General features: G+C 54.3%; 1 protein-coding gene across 3 annotated transcripts in view; it reads left to right on the top strand.

Moving 5' to 3' along the window:
* TBL1X (transducin beta like 1 X-linked) overlaps nucleotides 1-20,627 on the top strand; it is a 211,974-nt gene that overhangs the window by 167,602 nt on the left and 23,745 nt on the right. For all 3 annotated transcript variants that reach the window (XM_072815348.1, XM_072815347.1, XM_072815349.1), the window contains one exon: nucleotides 18,941-19,086. In XM_072815348.1, the coding sequence (XP_072671449.1) occupies nucleotides 18,941-19,086 (146 nt within the window). The remainder of the gene's footprint in view (nucleotides 1-18,940; nucleotides 19,087-20,627) is intronic.

Here is a 20,627-nt window from a genome sequence, read left to right as displayed (position 1 = left end):
GCCTGTTTCCTTTGATTTACGTAATAAACACATAGTTCCAGATCACGTCTCCTCCTTGGATGGTTCTGGATTATCTGTCATCCAGGAGGATAGTGAAATATTACATATTCGGGCTTTCAAGGTTCACAGCAGGACCTAGATATCATTCCGCCTTCATCTCGGGGAGCTTCTAGGCCAGACAAATGGGAAAGATTTCCTTGCCAGGTGGCAAGCACCCCTTTGTTCCCTGCGATGCCCATATACGATGTCCATGTGGTTAGGACCTGAGAGGAGAGTGTGTAAGGCTTAGGCGGGATTTTGTCTGCACAGCGAGCTCTGGCACAAAGCTAAAGATTGTTCTGTTCTAAACACAGAGAGCTTTTACTTTCTGGAAAGATTACTGAGCAGTTTAAAAATCACGCATGTGTATACGGCCACTTCCTGGGGCAGGTGGGGAAAGAAGCGCGTGTGGGTAAGAGAGTGTGCCTGGCTGTGCTGGGTGAGCTAGGGGAGGTCCCTGTAGGGTGCTGATGGGGTGGGTCTCCTCTTTGGGGAGGGTGCCCACAGCAACTTGCCCACTGTTTGCTCAGAAACCTTAGATAGAGGGTACAGAAGGCCCCCAGAAACAACACCGGGTGACCTGGGGCCTGTAAAATGGCACTTTTGAAAGCCAGCCCACCTAGATTCAAGAAGGTTTCCTTGGAAAGGGGCACCTGAGGGGCTCAGTCGGTGAAGCATCTGCATTTGGCTCAGGTGGTGATCCCCGGGTCCTGAGATCAAGCCCTGTGTCGGGCTCCCTGCTTAGTGGGAAGTCAGCTTCCCTGTACCTCTCCCCTGCTCTTGCTCGCTCACTGTGTCTCAAGTAATTAAATAAAATCTTTTAAAAAAATAAATAGAAAGAAGGGTTCTTGGGAATTGTAGTTCATCAGTAGAAGACACTTCTCCGAGGCCCTGCTTCCTGAGCCAGGAGCTGTCAGTTATGTCAAAAGTCTGGCTCTTGCTTAATTTTTTTTCCTGTCTTCCTCTTCCTCTGGCTTCTTGCTTAATTTTTTTTACTGTCTCTGCCTGGTTAAAGACAGCGAGCAGTTTGTATGGAAGGTCACTCCTGTCCCTGTTCACCATCGCAGATCTGTGAGCAGCTGTAGCAGGAGGGGTGTTGGAGAACGTAATGGACAGGCGTGCTCCCCTTCCTGCAGAGATAAGCTGCTGCCTTGAGGGGTACAGTAGAAAGTGCCTTCAGAAAATCACAGTGGAGACAAACCCCAGGGTCCACGGTGGATGAACAGATAAAATATGCTGCATCCGTACAAGCAAATGTCGTTCAGCCTTACAAAAGGAGGGACATTCAGACGTGGGCTACTGCGTGGACGAACTTTGAGGGCCTGATGCTGAATGACATAAGCCAGACCCACAAGGCTCTGCTGACGTGAGGCACCTGGAGTCGTCAAGTTCACAGAGACACAAAAGTAGAACAGAGGTTTCGGGGCTCAGAGGGCGGAATGAGGACTAGTGTTGAGTGGGGCAGAGTTTCTGTCTGGGAAGATGAGAGTTCTGTCTGGAAGATGAGAGCATGGTGGTGATGTTTGCACAACAGTGTGAATTACTTAATGCCACTGACCTGTGCACTTAGAAATGGCTAAAACGGTACATTCTGTGTTACGGGTGTTTCACCACAATAACTCACAGTGTTAGAGGTAAGAAGTTTCATGTGTAGACTATTTCAGAGGAAGAGAAGAAAGCACCTGAATTCCACATGGATGTTATTATATTAAAGGACTTTTTTTTTTTTTTTAAGATTTTATTTATTTATGTGAGAGAGAGAGAGAGCAAGAGAGCATGTGAGTAGGGTTGGGGGAGAGGCAGAGGGAGAAGAAGCAGAGTTCCCACTGAGCAGGAATCTTAACTCGGCTTGATCCCAGGACCCGGAGATCATGACCTGAGCCAAAGGCAAGACGCCCAACCTCCTGAGCCACCCAGGTGTCTCTACATTCAAGGGCTTTTTAATAGAACTCTACAGCATTTGGGACAAGTCCTTGGCACACGCAGCATCATTTGTAAGCTAGATTGCTGTCTGATAAAATCCAGTTATTTAAAAAATTAAACAGAAAACAGCAGCCTCATTTGTAATAACAGTATATTGGAAACTCCCCAAATGTGCTTCACTGGATGATCGGCTCCGCAGACTGTAGTTGCATACCCTGGGGTCCCTCTCAGCATTAAAAAGGAATGAACTACGGATATGTGCCACAATGTGGATGAGTCTCCAGAGAAGTGTGCTGGCTAGCACAAGCCAGTATCAGAACAGTACGTACTGGATGGTCCCATTTGAACTGGAAATGAGAAGACTGTAGCCATGGCTGCTAGGGGTTGGGGTGGCTGTAACTACAAAGGCGTAGTTTGGGGAGTTCTTTTGTGCTGATGGAAAAGTTCTGTCTTGACTGTGGCGATGATCATGCCTATGGACATACAGAATAAAATTATACATGCATAGATTAGCCACACGCGCGTGCGAGCAGACACACACGCAGGTCAGAAGGTTTGCAATCTAGCGACCAGTCAACGAGAAGTCATTGTCTTGGTTTTGATACTGTAGTACAGCAAGAGAAGATGCCCCCCGGAGGAAACTCTGGATGAAGCAAACACAGGACTCTACTATTTTTGTGGCTTTCCATGAGTCCATAATAATTTCCAAATTATAAAATAAAAAATAAACCAAAAAATGTAATTTTGCACATCTGTTATCTGCATTTTTGCGTGTGTGTGTGTGTGAGAGAGAGAGAGAGAGTGGTCACTAATACAAAGACAGTCAAGACATTTTAATTAAATGTTGCAGGTCATTAGCCATCCTGTGGGCCCGGGCTCTGATGGGATACTCTTTTGTATAATAGATTTGAGTAACGGCCATATTAATTTGAAAATGGATGGCCATACAAACCTTCTGAGCCTTCTGGAAGCAGAAGAATAATGAAAAATCATCCGAAGGTGAATAGCACTGGTCTCATATCACTCAAATTTTTGCATCCTTGGGAGTTCAGCCAACGCGGGTGGACGTTGTACACTGCGCCCACCTCCTCCTGGGGAATTATCACAGGAAAGAATTCTGCTTTCGACTGGGGCTGTAGACACTGGGCAGCCTGCATTTTTACTGGAGATAAAAGCCTATGCGTGGCTTCTTCCCCACTCCTTTTCAAGTGAGTCTTAAAATGGTTTTGAAATAGCCCCCCCTGGGATCCCTGGGTGGCGCAGCGGTTTGGCGCCTGCCTTTGGCCCAGGGCACGATCCTGGAGACCCGGGATCGAATCCCACGTCGGGCTCCCGGTGCATGGAGCCTGCTTCTCCCTCTGCCTGTGTCTCTGCCTCTCTCTCTCTCTCTGTGTGACTATCATAAATAAATAAAAATTAAAAAAAAAAAAATGAAATAGCCCCCCTTATGGGGGCACCTGGCTGGCTCCATCAGTGGAGTGTGCGGCTCTTGATCTTGGGGTTGTAAGTTCGAGTGGGTATAGAGATTACTTCAAAATAAAATCCTTTAAAAAAGTAAAATGGGGAAGGGCAAGGAAAAAAAGGCCCCCTTACGATATTCAGCTCAAAGGATTCTATAACATGGATGTGGTCAGCCTAAGAGCGGTGGGCAGGTTTGAGGGTCTTATTCCATGGAGATACTCTGGCTGACTGCACATAACGCATTATCCAGAGGCTTCCAGCCTATTCATTACGGTCAGGGTTCTCAAGCACTCTGGACACTTGGGGCTGGGTCATTCTTTGTCCTCTGGGGCTGCCTGGTATGATAGGATGTTGAGCAACAACCTGGCCTCCATCCGTTAAATGCCAACAACACTCCTCCTCCCCTGTGTTGTCACAGCCAAAGATGTCTCTGGACTTTCCCAGATGTACCCTGGAGGGTGAAACCACCCCCAGTTGATAAGCACTGATGCAGATCCTTTAGTATAGGATGTTTTTCCTCCACTGGTTTTTTAGTAAATGGAGTTTTAATGGGATTCTGTTTCTTCACACTTTATCTTCTTGGGCTACGTTTTGATTCCTTTTGCTGCAGAACTCAAATAGACTTTAACAATGAGCAAAATGCAGTCTTCATTTTTATTAAAATTTTCCAGGGTATTTTTCCCCTCTAGGAAGGCGGAAGTCTGCCAAAGCATTCACCAGCAGATAATAAAATAATTGGGAGTAGCAGACTTTCCATCTGATTTTTTTAAAAAAACAAAAATTTTTCTTGGCTTCTAGCAAGGAGGTTAGATAATCAGGGACAGGGCGCTACTCTCAATATTTGTGAATAATTTTGTCGACAAAGGTGATTAAGCAGCTTTGCCCACCACCATTGGAGCCCCTGACAAATCACCCGGTAGGTTGCACTGTGTTTCCAAAGACCACTTCATGCCTTCTTATGCAAGACGCATTTCCACAGATTGGGGAAATCATTTTAAAATGGTTCAGCTGTCTTAATTTAAACAAAAGTTCAGGGCTTATTGTTCAGCTGAGTCTCTAAAAATGTATTTTGACTGAACTGGCCCCTTTTCCTGGCTAATGTGTGTTCCTGTTTAAAAAGAGGAGTTTTATGAAACAGTAAAGGCAAGCATTTCTCTGAGATATTGGTAGTCTTTGCTTTAGAAATAATAAAGGAAAGCATTACTTTCATCACATAATAAATAAGGAGGATCTGAATCATGTGTCCACATTACTACCGGGTAAAAAGAACCTTCGAAGTCCTGTGGAACAATAACAAGACACGCCTTCCTATCTCCCACAGACATAAGCAGCGTATTTGTGATGGGGTGTCAGGACCCCCCCAGGAGCACCTTCAGATTCTATGGTTTGCTGAAAGAATTCACAGGACTTAGTAATGGTTATACTCACAGTTAATTACAGCAAAAAGATGTGGATCATAAGGGACAGCACACTTCGTGGTTCACAGTAGTGTGTGTTGTATATTCGGAAGTCGCTAGGGGAGTGAATCGTCGGTGTTCTCGCCACACCAGGTACGTGTAACTCTGTGGGGTGATGGAGTCCTAACTCACTGGATCCTGGTGATCATTTCACAACGTATGTGGCTATGAGAGCATCACGTCGTACACCTGAAACAGACGCGATGTTGTCGTATGCCACTCCTGCCTCCATAAAGCTGAGGGGAGAAAGAAGCAATGAACATCGGCGTGGACGGGTGTGCCGTCCCCATGGACGTACGCGATGGCACCTCCTTCCCCCAGCAGCACGGACTGTCACACATGGCAAGTGTCCTAACCACCCGAGCTTTGGCATCCAGTGTTTCCATGGAGCATCCATCCTATAGGCCCGCAGCATCCGCTCAGGGACACCGGAAACTTGAGAAGCTGTGTGGCTGCCACTGCCACAGTCCCAAAGTTTAAATCTGGCTTGTGGTTGCTTATTTCTCATCTGTGCATTTGTGTGTATGTTGTACTTAAAAAATCAACAACAGGGCGCCTGGATAGCTCAGTCGGTTAAATGTCTGCCTTTAGCTCAGCTCATGATCCTGGGGTTCTGGGATCGAGTCCCACATTGGGGCTCCCTTTTCAGCAGGGAGCCTGATTCTCCCTTTGCCGCCCCCACCCCATGAATAAATAAAATCTTCAAACAAAGAAACTGAAAACCGTTGGGGTGAGTAAGTAGCTGGAGAATGTGATACCCATGCCTTTCATTTAGAAAAGAATAAAACATTCCCCTCGCTGGCTTTGTGGCATCAATAATTCACACTCCTCCACTGAATAAGCATATCCGTGTTCCCTTTGCACAATACACGGTGTGGGGCGCCCATCCTCAGTTCACGCTCCCATGCACGTGAACGGTTTCCTTACAGACCCTCTCGTGGTGGTGCTCGTCGCACCCGAGCTCCTCTTCATTCTGAACGGGTGTAATGTCCTGAGCCGTTGTTTTGGTTCGATTGTGATTCCGCTTAGAGTGACCAGATGGATCGTGAAGCTGCTCTTCCCCGTGTCCCGGACGGTCCCATCCACCGCGGCCACCCCGGTTCCCGGGCAATTGCAGTTGCACGATCTTTCCTGAGTTTACTGTCCTAACCTGCGTGTGTGAACGCTAAGATGCAAGACCGGCCATTCTCGCGCTTCCTGATCGGTTAGAGGGCAGAAAGCATCGGAATGAAAACCGCGTCGTCGTTTATAAGTTGTTTAAAGATGGGTCTGGCTCGATCGGCCAAACCATTCCGTCGGCATTAACATCAAGAAAACTAGCGATTGTGGGGAAGATGCCTCTGGCGTGGAGGCTTCCTGCTTCCACGGTTGGTGACGGCGCGAAGTCCCCGATGGCGCAAGTTCCCTTTTCAGCGAAGACGCCGCGGGCCCTTGCGAGGTGCCTGTCTCCCCGCGACTACAGCTGGGCCGCCCGCTCCCCGGGCCTGAAGAGCGGCCAGCGGTCGCGTATTTTATTTCCTGCCAACTTCCCGCCTCTCCCGTTCCTGCTTCCAGACGGACGAGCACGTCGTCTGGGCTGTCGGGCGCGACCGTGTCCCTGTCCTCCCACGTGACCGTGTGTTTCTTCACTGGTGCCTTCCCTACCCGCTCCATAAATGCCACGGCCCCCGAGGACGTCCTTCTTTCCCCCCGACATCATATCTGAGGTCAATTGGCTGCCTTTTCCCCCAGCCCAGGGGCCCACCCAGCCCCTCCGGTGCCTTCCAGACTGTTTTGGGTGCATAGCTCCCAGGCATTCCTTAATGGAAAATCCCACTGAGCCCCAGTGGCTCAGCGGTTTAGCGCCGCCTGCAGCCCAGGGCGTGATCCTGGAGACCCCGGATCGAGTCCCACGTCGGGCTCCCTGCATGGAGCCTGCTTCTCCCTCTGCCTGTGTCTCTGCCCCGCCCCCCCGTCTCTATGAATAAATAAATAATCTTAAAAAAAAATCCCACTTCCTACCATTGCCATTTCCTGACCCCTGACCACCCCCATCGAACGAACAACTCCACCTTTTCTGTAACCTTCCAGAGTATCTTTCCTCTTACCTCCGTTTTCATTTTTCACCCACTGTCCACCAGCCAGGCACTCCTCATATCTTGCCAGGGCTGTTTCCGTTGTCACGGCTTTGCCATAGTCACGGAGCTAACATTTATTGAGCACTTACGGTGTGCCACGCACGATTCTGAGGACATGACGAATAAAACCATTAACCCGTCGGAAGCAGATACAGCTGCATTTACGTGTCCAACGGGAAAGCCCAGGCCTGGAGTGGACATTGACCTGCTCAAGTCCCGTCGCTGGAAGTCCTAGAGCTAGGATTCAGAGCGGGCCACCGGGCTCCAGAATCCTCCTCTTTTATTTTATTTTATTTTTTCAAAAGATTTTATTTGTTTATTCATGAGAGACACAAGCAGAGGGAGAAGCAGGCTCCATGCAGGGAGCCCAATGTGGGACTCAATCCCAGGATCCTGGGATCACGTCCTGAGCTGAAGGCTCAACCACTGAGCCACGCAGGTGTTTTGAATCTTCCTCTTTTAAACAGTTCTTGGTTCTGTTAAGTGTGATCATCGATTCACTTTCTGACCCGAAACTCTGCCTTCCTGGAATGGACCCCACTCAGCCCGGACCCTTTGTCATTTTTGTACGTTGCTGAATGTGGTCTGTTAATACCGTGTTTGATACATTCGCGTTTATCTTACTGGGAGAAACTGGGGTGTCCTGTTCCTTTTTGAATGTCCTTGTCAGTTGTGGGTATCAGGCTTTGCTGGCCTCATCAAACAAGTTGACCGACCCAGAATTGCTTTCCTGGGGACCTTTTGGCCCTATTCCTGAGGCCAGATCTCTCCTCTGGATCCGGGTAGAAGGAATTTTCTTTCAAGTTTAGATACTTTTGTGTCTGTCGCAGCTCTTTGTGCCGTCTTTATAGGAGAGAAGCAGCCTTTACATGAGATTTAGTGTGCAGGCCCCTGTGCAGGCCTCTTAGCGGAATGTGGGGCCCTCCCCCCGTACCTGTAACCCAGAGTGTGTGTCCAGTGCATGTTCTTCACGTCTTTCTCCCTTGGCAAGTGTCTGTGGCCCTCCATGTCTCAGTGCGTGTTTGCCAGCCTCAGCTGTGTGTATCCCATCTGTAGCATGTTGGGCACATTTTATTAAAATTGATGAGTATTTTTCATAAGTTGAAACAGTTCCTTAGATGTGCCAGGCAGTTGGATTTGCACGATATACACGAAAATAAATGACTTAGATACTAAGATGTTTGCCCCTGTGCTACCTCAACTGACTGGGGTACTGTCAGAGGGTGTGGGTGCCAACAGGGAGGCCTCGCCGTCCTGGGATAGAGCAGCCGTCGTGGTCTTCATGCCCTGGAATCTCCCGAGGGTTGTCCTTTGCGTGGTGGCACCGTGCTAGGTGCTAGGGTGGGAAGGGCAGACGAGAAGAGGGAGCCTTCCCCCTCCTCCTCGCCTAGGAGGGCCATCTGTTGGAGGCTGCTAAGTGTAACATTGCAAGTGTGTGCGGAGGGAGCTCGACCCCCTGACAGGGCACAGAGAGGAGGTGGCGTGGAGCTGGGTCTTGAGCTAGGATTTTTCAAGCAAGTCAAGGGACAGAACGTTGCGAGCCCAATCCAGAAGGTGGGTCAAGGAAGGCCCTGAGACTTAGCAGAGGGTTCAGGGAGTAGGAGCCACCTTGGTGAGAGGGACAAGAAAATACTGGGAGGTTGGGCTGGCCACACGTTCGTGGCAGGTGGAAACACTCGAGCCCTGTGCATTTGGAAGCCGTGGATTCCTTTCGTTTGGTTTAACTGAACAAAATTTTGTATTTTATTTAAATTCAGTTAATTAACATACAATGTATTATTGGTTTCAGAGGTAGAGTTCAGTGATTCATCAGCTGCATGTAACACCCAGTGCTCATCACATCACCTGTCCTCACCCAGTGACCCCGTCCCCCCACCTCTGCTCCAGCAAACCTTGGTTTGTCTCCTGAGTTAAGAGTCTCTTAGGATTTCTCTCCCTCCCTGATGTTGTCTTACTATATTTTCCCTTTCTTCCCCTATGTTCATCTGTTCAGTTTCTTAAATCCTACATATGAGTGATTTTGTATTTGTATTTGTCTTTCTCTGATTGACTTACTTTGCTTCATATAGTTCCATCCATGTCATGAAATCTTGCAAATGGCAAGACTTTACTCTTTGATGGCTGAGTAATATTCCATTGTGTGTCTGTCTGTCTATCTATAACACATCTTCTTTTTCCAGTCATGTTGATTCCTTTTTGAAAGTAAACCCAGAGGTAGTGTGAGTAAAGGATGAGTGAACACGGGAGAATCTACCCAAATGGTGGCTATTGAGACTACTTACCAAGCGGGGGACATGCCTTCTGTTGTGTGAGGTAAAGAAGCGGGGTACAGAATTGTATGATCGCAAGAATTAACATAAAAACTAATTGGCACAGAGAAAGGGGCTGACAGCAGCCGTATCAGGTGTAGAACCAGAACCATGGGAGTTACTTTCTCCGTCTTCCAAATCGCTTTCTCTGTTTTTCCCAAAGTCATACGTTAGTTTTTAAGGTTTAAAAATTTTTAATGCCGCTCTCCATTGTGAACCTCCCCGGCTTGGCCTCCAAGCTCCTACGGTTTGCAGATTTCTGAATGTCGAGTCCCCGGGGTTCAGACTGGCGGGGGCTCTGGTGCCAGCAGGTGGCACGTCTGCGCCTTGCGTTTCTGCACATCCTTCTGGAGGCTTCTGACGCTTCCCACCACAGAGCCCTGTGAACCCGGGCGGGACAGCGGCCTTCCTCGCCAGGCCGCCTCTCCCCAGCCAGTTGTTGGCTCGGGAGGAAGTAGCGACGTTAGTTTATAACCTGACTAATGCCTTCCCCTCCTGGATGTTTCCCATGTTGAGAGGATATTAAAATCTTGGCAGGGTGCGCGGTCTGCAAAAGTCAGAGGCCCGCGCTGTACTCAGCCGCCACCCTTGGGGTCCGGGCCAGATGTTATAAGTGAAACCCTATTTTAACGAGGCCCTTCTGGTATTTCTTTTGGGCGCCATCCAAGACAGTTCCATTTTACACCAAAGTCCATGTTATGGCGGGTCATCTAGAACAGGTCTGCAGCCCATAAAGATGTTCTCGCTGCATGCGGTTTTCTGTGGCAGGATGTCAGAGCAAAAGGAGAGAAAGTGAGGGCTGGGTCTTAAGGATTTTTTTTTTTTAAGTTAAAAAATATCGTGAAGCTGATATGAACACGTGCAGCGATTGAGACTGCAAAATCGAAAAGAATTCTCGACATAGTTTTATGCTTTTCACCATGGGTAATAGGAGAGTTTACGTATAAGAATTGCTTCTTGGGCAGAAAACGTAACGCTCCGGTGAGACTCATCCATCACTTCCGAAAAGGGGAAGTGAACCGACAGCAAATGAGCTTCCAGAGATGAGGGTATGTGATTTTTACTCTCCCGCCTTTTGTGTTGACGGCTTCCAGCTCCATGTGCATGTGTCTGGTTTTTCTGCCCCAGCTCCCACGTCCTCACCCTTGGCCTCCCTCCCATCTGTATTTTTTTTTAAGATTTTATTTATTTATTCATGATAGACATCGAAAGAGAGGGAGAGGCAGAGACACGGGCAGAGGGAGAAGCAGGCTCCATCCAGAGAACCCGACGCAGGACTCGATCCCAGGTCTCCAGGATCAGGCCCTGGGCCAAAGGCAGGCGCCAAACCGCTGAGCCACCCAGGGATCCCCCCATCTGTATTTTGATCAGCGCCCGCCCCCCCTTCAGTCACCCTGATCCCACACTGAGAGGACGGCGGGCAGGGTGCCAGGCAGCTGTGCTCCTGCTGCGGACCCTTTGCGAGCCGGGACACGCGGACCTGCCGCGAGTGGGGATGTTCCAGGCATGTCCGGATTCGGAGATACCGAGGAGGTGCCAGGTCAGCTGGCAACACATGGTCCTGTTTCACGGTGACTTGTAAGATCCGTGCTCTGGAGCCCGCAAGGTCGGATGGGCGTGCGGTCATTTCCGTTCCGTTGCTGCCCAGCGAGAGGCGCCCCCCCGGGTCCCCGGCCTCCGGGAGTTGGGGGGATCCATCCCTCTCCGGGGCGGGAGCCTCTCCTGCTGTGTGGCCGCTCGGGCACCCCTGTGACTTCCAGTCGTCTGGGTTTGGTGGGACACCGTGGTCATCTTAGCCTCTACGCAGACTTTCAGAGGAGAAAGGGACCGGGAGTCGTTTCACTCCGCCTGTTCGCTGGGCGGGCGGCAGGCGGCCAGTGTGGACAGACCCCCTCGCGCCCGGGAAGGGGCCGTGGGCGCGGTGGCCGCCGGCTGGGCTGAACGTGTAGTGCGGATGGCGCGGAGATGGCAAGATGGCCCGCTGCCTCTTTCTCACAAGGCACCATTCGGAATGAGTAGAGGTTTCTTTTTTTCTTTTTCTTTTTCTTTTCCTCTTTTCTTTTTTAAAAGATTTTATTTATTTACTCATGAAGGGGGGGAGGCAGGGACACAGGCAGGGGGAGAAGCAGGCTCCATGCAGGGAGCCTGACGTGGGACTCGATCCCAGGTCCCCAGGATCACACCCTGGGCTGCAGGCGGCGCTAAACCGCTGGGCCACCCGGGCTGCCCAGAGTGGAGGTTTCTGAGCGGCTTCCAGGGTTCCACAGTGTGTGGTTAAGGGCGCAGACTCGGGACCCACACGGCCACCTCCTCGCCGTGTGCCCTTGGGGGAATCACTGAACTGCTCTGTGACTCAGTTTCCCCATCAGTAACATGGAGGTCATAAGCCTAACTCCTAGGTTGTTGCCACCTCTGAGCTACTGCGTTTATTTATTTATTTATTTATTTTTTATGATAGTCACACACACAGAGAGAGAGAGAGAGAGGCAGAGGGAGAAGCAGGCTGCAGGCAGGGAGCCAGACATGGGGCTCGATCCCGGGTCTCCAGGATCATGCCGCAGGCTGAAGGCGGCGCTAAACCGCTGCGCCACCTGGGCTGCCCCATAATCGTTTTTAAATCCAGGTATACACACGGCCATACACACATCCTCTTTGGTGCTTTTCTGAACCGTTGCTTGAACGGCAGGCAGAGGTGTTTAAAGACTGTTCTCCTTCTCTTACGCTTGTGCTCAACCCTTAATTCCCGTCCTCCTCCAGCCGTCTTACTCTGAAAGCAGCAAGGACTCAGTTTTGTTCAGTGTCTCCTCGCCCCTCCTTTCCATCAGCCTGAGTGGTTCTCTTAGCCTTCCTTGAGTTTTCTTGATGTACGTCCATCTGCAGCTGCGGCCCCGACCCCGGGGAGGCTGCTCTGCCTGTTAGGAAGGGAATCTGGAAGGGCTTCCTCCCTTCTAGAAGGTTCCACCTTCCCAGAAGTCAGGAGGTGCAGATGAATGGAGGCCACTGCCCAGTGACTGGGTAACTGGGTGACTGGTGACCTTGGACCAGCAGGAGGGCAGCCCCTCCCTCCTGCCAGGACAGGCGAGACTTCTGTGGAGCACAGAGGCCTGGCCACACCCATGACCACTGAGCAGGTGTCAGTGGTGGTGACAGGGGTTCGGGAGCTGGCTGTTGGAACTGGGCCCAGTTCCGGCTTTGTTACCCAGAGCCTCCCATGTGCTGCAGGCTGTGGGGCACGGGCCTGGCCTCCAGCCGTTAGATGCTGTAGCACCCCTCCACGCACGCACATGCACGTGCACACACAAACACTTACCCACACACCCAACACACCCACACACCCCCAAACACATATACACACACTCCTGGGGCAGCCAAACACACATGCCCATACCCTACACACACCCCTGGGGCAGGTACACAAACACACACACTCCACATACATCTACACATACACCCCACACACACCCCTGGTGGAACCAAACATACCCCACACCCGTGCACACACCCCAGCAGCCCCCCACACACACACACTCACACTCCCTGCAGACACAGCCCTCCCCCGGGGCAGCCAAAACTGTTTGTGGCCATTGCCCACGTGTGTCCCTGGGGGCCGGAGTCGTCCGCCCTTGGGAACCATGAACCGCCGTTCTAGAGCGAGCCCAGAATGAGCAGAGTCACTGTGCAGGGACGCAGGAGGCGGGTTCGAGCTTTGGTCACAGAGGCAGCGGCTCCCCCCGTGTCAGGGTGACTTCCGGGCCGTGCTCAGCTGGGGAGGTGTCAGGGGTGCGGGGGCCTGGCCCGGCCGCAGGCTCTCGAGAACGCCAGACCCGTCGAGGCGGGTCAGCCACGTGACCGGGAGGGCTTTGTGTTAGGGCGCGTGGTGTCCGTAGATCGATGGGCCACTGCCCGGCACAGAGGACGCTCTCCCTCGCCATCCCCGCCCCGTCACCCCCACGTTGCCAGGTGTCACGGAGGAGCGTCTTGTGCCTCTGGGCCGCCCTAGCAAAGTCGCACACGCCGAGTGGCAGAGAAGCAGCAGACGCGCTGAGTTCTCAGTCCCAGTAAAACTTTATTTGCAGCTACAAGCGGTGGGCCAGACTTGGCCTGGGGGCCTCTCTCTGCCCTCCGCTTGATCCAGACAGTTAGGGTTCAGCACGCCCCTTGGCCTTGGGTGGCTGTCTACATCCAAGTATGCACGTTCATTAAATATTTAATGAAGAGCCTGCTCTTGAAGATGCCTCAAATTGGAGCCCTTGGCATTTGTTTCAGCTGAAGATGCAAAACCACCCTCACCGCTGCCCGGGTAGGTATTACACGTCTGCTTTTCTCTGCCAGGTAAGCAGTACTTTTTAAGGGCCAGAGAGTGATCATTTAGCAGGTTTTGCTGGTGGATCGGGCCGCCATTAGCTGGACAGAATGGTTCGGTGTTCAACTAACTCAGGTGGTTTGTGAAGCCGTTTGCGAAAGAGGTATGGTCGGCGGTGTGGTAATTGCAAGAAACGGAAAACACGTACTTGGTTTTAAATCTATTTTTATTGCCTAGTTGGGCGAGACAAATGCATGTGCACGCTCTTTTCCTCCCTCGTGAGGAAAACAGAAAGGACTTTACCCTTGGAGGTCTTGCCTCACTTTGTAGAAAATGTAGCGCTTATTTTAAACCTTTCCCGGTTTGTCACGTTTCTCACGGTTACACCCTTTTTCTCCCCCTTGGAAACACTCTCGCCTCATCTGGTTGTTCCTCGTTACCGTGTGTTTGGTGAATTCTCTGACCAAGCGCATATAGACGGTGTCTTGGTCCTGCTCTTCACTGGCAACTGTCCACCCGTTGTGTTTATAAATCAAGCGGAAATGTGAGTCGACTGTAGATAGTGTCCTCTGGGGGGTTCGGTTTCTCTAGGTTACCGGTGATCGGCCATGGCAGGGTCAATTAGGCAGTATCTGGAGACTCTGTGCGTCGTCATGACCCAGAGGAGGTGCCAGCAGCATCCAGGGGGCCAGGGGTGCTGGTCAGCGTCCTACAACACCCAGGATGGCGCTCCCCACAACAAGGAATGAGCTGGCCTCACTGTCCGTCATGCCACAGCTTGAGAGATTCAGCAGGGATACCTCTTACTAAGTAGGGGACAGGCCTGCTGGCTTCGGTCACGACCCCAGACTGGCTGAACGTTGGACACCAGGGACGCTAATGCGTTGCCCCCGCACAGAGCTTTCCTCGAGGTACCACCGAGCTCTCTCTTCTCCCTCTTAACAACTTCCACATCTGTCATTGGGCCAGTCCTGACTGTTTCCATCTCTGTCGTTGACATAATGAGCTTTATTCCTACTGCTGTCCCCTTGGGAGGAAGAAGAGCTGCAGGAAACCTGAGGAGGCACTTATTAGCCTCGGAGTCCAGTTGGGAGGAGTGGGGCGCTGGTGGTGGAGGCTGGGCCAGTCCCGGCGGAGCAGCATCCTGCCTGGAGGTGTCAGTCTCCCCAGATGGCGCCTTACGCAACACGTTGGCGCACGGCAGGGCTCCAAGAACCAGGGCCTAGGAGAAAGGGCTCAAGCAGGCCTTGCATACGTGGTCAGTGGGCCTCCCCCCTTCCACGATGAATGCGTGTCGGGTCTACAAAATATCCGAGTGACCGTTTCGTCCGGTGTCATCACTGCACAAACGAGGATACGTCAAGAAGGAATGTCTCCACTGGTCCGTGGTCTTCTATACATTCAAAAATGTGTGCAGGCCTGCTGCTCTCACATCTGGTTCTCCCATTAGCTCCTTGAGGTACTTTTTATCCCCACACCATAGAAAAGGAAACAGGGGCCCAGCCAAATGAAGTGAGTTGGCCCAGGCACTCATTGGGGGATCAAGGATGGACCCAGTGGTCCAGATTGTTCCTGACATTCTCTGCACCTGGCCCTTCTGCTTGCCTCGATGAAATCAGGTTGGCCAGAAGCCACGAGGAAAGTCTTCAAAACAAATGGATTAAAAAAAATCATTGAGGGATGCCTGGGTGGCTGAGCATCTGCCTCCAGCTCAGGGCGTGATTCCAGGTCTGGGGATCGAGTCCCGCATCGGGCTCCCCACGGGAGCCTGCTTCTCCCTCTCTCTGCCTCTCTCTGTGTCTCTCATGAATAAACAAGCAAACAAGTCTTTAAAAAACAAAAAAGCCATTGATTCAGAGGCCACTCGTGGATTCGCCTGGAGAGGAAACGCGGCTCACGGAAGTTCATAAGCAAATAGGAGACTGTCTTTGCAATGCAAGGGAACATGGCCAGGTGCCGGGCATGGTTTTCTGTTCCCTCCAGGAGAGGACACGAGTTGTCACCACCGACGCTCAAGGTCCCGGCACTCTGTGCACCTCTTCGCTAGTCCTTGTTTTGCTTTGGTGGGGCCGGGCCTGCGGTGCCTCTCTCGGCCCCCACGGCCTTCACCCCGCGGCCTTCACCCCGCGGCCACCTGGCCTCACTCGGGGGGCTTCCTCGGGCCTCGGGGGCCAAACCGGGGCGCCCCTGTACCCCCCCGGACATCGTGGAGCTTTGGGTCAGAGTTGGGCTTACCCCTCGTCCCCTGCAGGCTGCGCTGCCCCCACAGGGCCGCCGGTGCCACCCCGGGACGGAAGGATCTGGAGCGGGCGCTGCGGGCGCCGTGGGTGCCGCGGGTGCTGCGGGTGCTGCGGGTGCTGCAGTCCCGGAGCCTGCAGTGGCAAGCGTGCTTGTCACGTGCGCCGCCCCCGGGCCACCTGCGGCCTTGGCCGCTACCCGCCTGCGCCGGCCCCCCTGCCTGAGGCAGCAGCGTGCTCGGGGTCCGCCGTCGCGTGGCCGGACGCCACGGGAGAGCGTGAGGGAGGGAGGGCCGTCGGCCGTGTTGGCCTCCCCCAAGTTGTTACGCTGGACTCCCAGCCCCCGTGATGGCATCGGGAGGGGGCGCCCGGGGGGGCTCCGGGTGAGGACCGCCGTCCGGGAACCAGAAACCGGCCCTCACCGGCCCTCAGTGTGTACCGAGATCTGGGACTCGGGCCTCCGGAACCGCGAGACGAGGTGTCTGTCTGTCTGTACGTCCCCGCCTGCCGCTGAGCCCCGAGGCTTGACCTCCCTGCGCGCCGTCCCCACGTCACGGACCGGACCCTCCTCGCCGGGGCCCTTGCGGGCGGCGCGGCCTGGCGGGCTGGGAGTGGGGCCCCGCTGCCCGGCTTTGAGGTGTGAGGGGGCGGGGCCTGCCGGTGACCCCGGATCTCGAGACCGCCGCACCCCGGGTGGCAAAGCACAGGGCTCGGGGAGGCCCGAGCGGGTGCTGGCAGGTGCCTGCGGTGTGCATCAGCCCTGCGTGGGGTGGGCCCGCCCCGCGCTTTCTCGAGAGAGCAGGAGACCCAGTGTCCGGCCCTGTTAGCCGCTCAAGACACGGACGGAGAACGGGGGGCCCCCGAGTGGGGCCAACGGCCAGGAAGAGTTCAGAGTTCTTCAGAGGCCGAGATCACTGTGGCCCCGAGTGCAAGGCGAAGGTTCCAGGCAGGGGGGAGCCGGGCCCCGAACTACGTGGTCCCGCTCCATCCTCTGACCTGGGCCTTGCCTTGTCTGCACCTTCCCTGCACCTGGCCTGTAAAAGCATGGAGGTAAGGCGTCTGGCATGGCACAGGCCCAGGGGGTGGTCACTGGTTAACTGGGGGTGCTGGTTCTGTGGTGGCCCGAGGGGTGGGGGAAGGGTAGGAGACGGGAGGCAAGGGAAGGCCAGAGGGGAGGCCCTTGTAAAGTGCCCTTGCTGCTGGCCTTGGGAGAGCGGAGGGGGTGGGGGGCAGTAGGGGCCTCGGGGGCCTCTGGGGGCTGGTCTCGGGTGGCTCACGTGGGCACGGCGGTTACATAAGGAGGTTGGAAGCCTCTATGCGGCCGATTGTAACAGTAACGGTTGCTGACACAGGACTCGAGGAAATAAGTAAAGCACACGTTTTAAATATTCCTCATAATCGGGCACTGGGGGACGAGCGGCGGGTTGGGGAGCAGCAGACAGTAGGCAGAAAAGGAGAGGACCGTGCAGACACAACGGCCTTTCCTGGAGGAACAGTCCCATCTGCTGGGCACTGCGTTTATTGCAACGGCTGGTCGTATTTTGCTCAAGGGAGGCGAGGAGCCAATGATGTGGAATCTGATGGAAACTGGGACCTGGGCGATGCCCATCAGTCTGGCTTCTGAAGGCGGAATGCTAGCGGTGTGGGTGGCCTCGCAGGCCGACAGTGGGGACACCCCGGAGCCCTGCGCAGCCCACCAGCATGTAGGATGAGCCAGTGGTGATGGGACGTGCTCGCGGAGGAGATCCCCTGGGAGCGGGATTCTGGGGACACCCCCACCCCCCCTGCAAGGGAACGGGTGGACAGAGCTGAGGACAAACTACAGCAAGGGGATAACCCTGAGACCAGTCGAATGGGTCCAGCGTTGTGGGACCGGCAGCGTGTAGCCGCATGCGCTGTTGCCGTGGGTGGTGGGCGGGGTGTCCTGCAGGGCAGCTAGCGGGTTCGCCCCCACGACAAAAGCTGCCTTCTGTCTGCATGACGGACGGACCTTGTAGACAGTGCAGGAGTTCAGAGCCACATGCTGGGAGTGCCCCTGGCCCCGCGCCACCTGCAGCCCGGAGCTGAGCACAGGGGGCTCTGTTACCCCTAAGGCCTGCACCCCCCAAGGATTCCCAGCTCCCGGACACCCCTGGCCGCCCCAGACCGAGGTGGCTGATGGTACCCCCAGCAGACAGAGCTGCCCCCCTGCAGAGAAGGCCTGTGGCAGCTGGGAACTCCAGCCACAACGTGTCCCCTGACTCTTGGAGGAAGGGCCACTGCCGGTACCCGATGGGTCCCCACGTGGCTCCCCACACCCTGCCCCGCCTGCTGCCTCCCTTTCTTGGTTACATGCAGTAACCATCCTGACGAGGGTTGTGAGCCAGCATCTCACAGCCAAGGCGGAAGTGCCAATTACTCGATAAAGTGACTCAAGCCACCCAGTCAGTCCAGAATGTTCTTGTTTTCCTCGGATGCTTGATCGTGTGGTGGCTCGGCGCCCCCTGCTGCGAGCGCTCGGAGCCCGGCCACAGGAAGGCGCCCCGTGTGCGCCCAGCAGGGCCCGGGGTGCGGGGTGAAAGGAGTGGTGGGCACGCGGGAGGGAGCCCGGAGCTGCCCCTCGGGCAGCAGAAACATTTAGCGGGGGGCTCCCGGGGGGTCAGGCGATGGCTCAAGGCATGATCCGGGTGTCCTGGGGCCGAGCGCCGCGCCGCGGGGAGTCTGCTTCTCCCTCCGCCTCTGCTCTTGCTTGTGCGCCCCCCCATCAAATAGATAAATTAAGTATCAAAGTATCAAAAAAATTAAGTATCAGAAAAAAAAGGAAACATTGAGGCAGGGCCGACGGTGCTGTGTTTTGCTGTTTAAAACAGGGAACCTGCTCCACCTCTAAAGCCGTGCGTCCGTCCCCTGCGCGCAGGGCCTCCTGTCTCTGGGCCCGTTCCCCCCGCTTCACCCCACACCTGTAGGTGGGCGTCCCACAGCCACGGCTGCACCCCCGCCCCGCCCCCGGCTAATTAGGAGCATTTGTACCACCTCTGGGTCTCAGTGGCCGCGCCTCCCGCCACCCTTCTCTTCAGGCCTCACGACCCCCTTTGCCCCGTGTCTCCCGCTGCAGGTTTTTCCCACTCGGCGTTCACGTTCGGTATTGAGAGCCACATCAGCCAGTCCAACATCAATGGGACGCTAGTGCCGCCGGCGGCCCTCATCTCCATCCTGCAGAAGGGACTGCAGTATGTGGAGGCCGAGATCAGCATCAACGAGGTACGTGCGCTCGGGGCGCGGGCGGCGGCCTGGTCCCCGCCGGACAGGACAGCGGGGCCCGAAGCGCTCGCAGCCCTCGTGGCCGCGACGCCTGCTCCGTTCCTCCTGCTGCGGCAAGCCTGTCGTGCTCCGCTTTCTCTTTCGCCTCTACAGACTTTGAAAGTAACAGATCCTGTAGCGTGTCCCCTGTGTTCCTCCAGCAGTTCCCATTACCCCATCTTTGCAAACACCCGAATTTCCACCCGCCCTGTGCACATTGTTCCCTGACGGTGGCCGTCGCCTCCTTCCTCCTGTTAGATTGGGTGCCCGGAGGCCGTGTTCCCCAGCCCCTTGAGGCCCCATCGGGTCTCTTTTCCCCACAAAACAGTCCAGCGTGGGGATGGGAGCGCGTGACCCTCAGGCCCCCGCCAGCGCCCAGATCGTGTGACCCTGCGCTTCCATTTCCCCGTCCCGTGTCCACCTCTCCAACCTGTCGAGAAGCCCTCATGGCTCCTCGTGCTCAGGTTCAAATTCCAACACGTCTCGAGGTGAGTGGGACGTCTTATTTGTGACCTTGATTTGCAGTCATTGAAAAGTGGGGCAGCATGCTTTAGAGTCTAAACTAGGAGGTGTCCTCACTACCCTGGGCCGTTACTGCCTCTGGCTGAGTAGTGGTCCGTTTGAGGCGTGAACAGCTGAAGGAAGGTGACACCCCGTATCACCCCACTTGGTCAACAGCGGCCATGCCACGGCCAGAACCGCAGCATGAAGGTGGCTGATGAGGTGACCAGCTATTTGTTGACACATTTTTGGGGGGTTTCTTATCGTTTCTGTGTTTTCAAATACGATATTGTATCGTGGCCCCAAGTCAGCTGGGTCACATTTCAGGTAGATGGTGTCCCGCTGAGACTCATGCCATCCGATTTTTCCTAATCTCTGAGGTAATTCCAGTTCAGAACGTGCAAACACATGGTTGCACATCTCGCAGCCTCAACCCAGAAGCACTGATTTTTCGTGTGACTCTTCTATTCGGAGCGGTCTCTAAGGAAAGAACTTCCTCCCTCGTTTTTAAGTGTGTGTGGAAATTTTGTCATTGCCGATAGAAGCCAGAGAATCACAAGACGTTGGCTAAAATATGCGTGGGAACTAAACGGTGCTGCTGGCTGTGTCTCATGATATTTAGTGTGTACCCTGGACCCAAACGGCAGCAGCTGCATATTTTATTAAGTGGGCTGGACAGGTGCAGGGGCCCCAAAGCCTGAAGGTGCCGGAATCTCTCACTGGGCCTTGAGGTTTCCGGGAGCTACCTCTCCCCGACGAGAGTGAAGCTGTTCACAGACGTCCCACACTGACCGTAGCATCGGGGCAGGGGGGCCCCAGCCCTGGCACTCGGCACATGGGGGCCAGATGAGTGTTCGGTGGGGCGTCCTGTGTCCCCGGGGGTGTTGAGCCCCGTCCCCGGTCCCCCAGGCCATGTGTCGTCCCCCCCACCCCGCGCCCACACTGGATTGCCGGGCATCACTCCAAGCACCCAGGCCTGCCAGTCCCCCGCGGCACCTGCT

This window comes from Canis lupus, chromosome X (genome assembly GCF_048164855.1).
Source record: "Canis lupus baileyi chromosome X, mCanLup2.hap1, whole genome shotgun sequence".
NCBI classification, from domain to species: Eukaryota; Metazoa; Chordata; class Mammalia; order Carnivora; family Canidae; genus Canis; species Canis lupus.
Note: the sequence above shows the minus strand (reverse complement) of the source record. Positions and strands in the feature narration are given on the sequence as shown.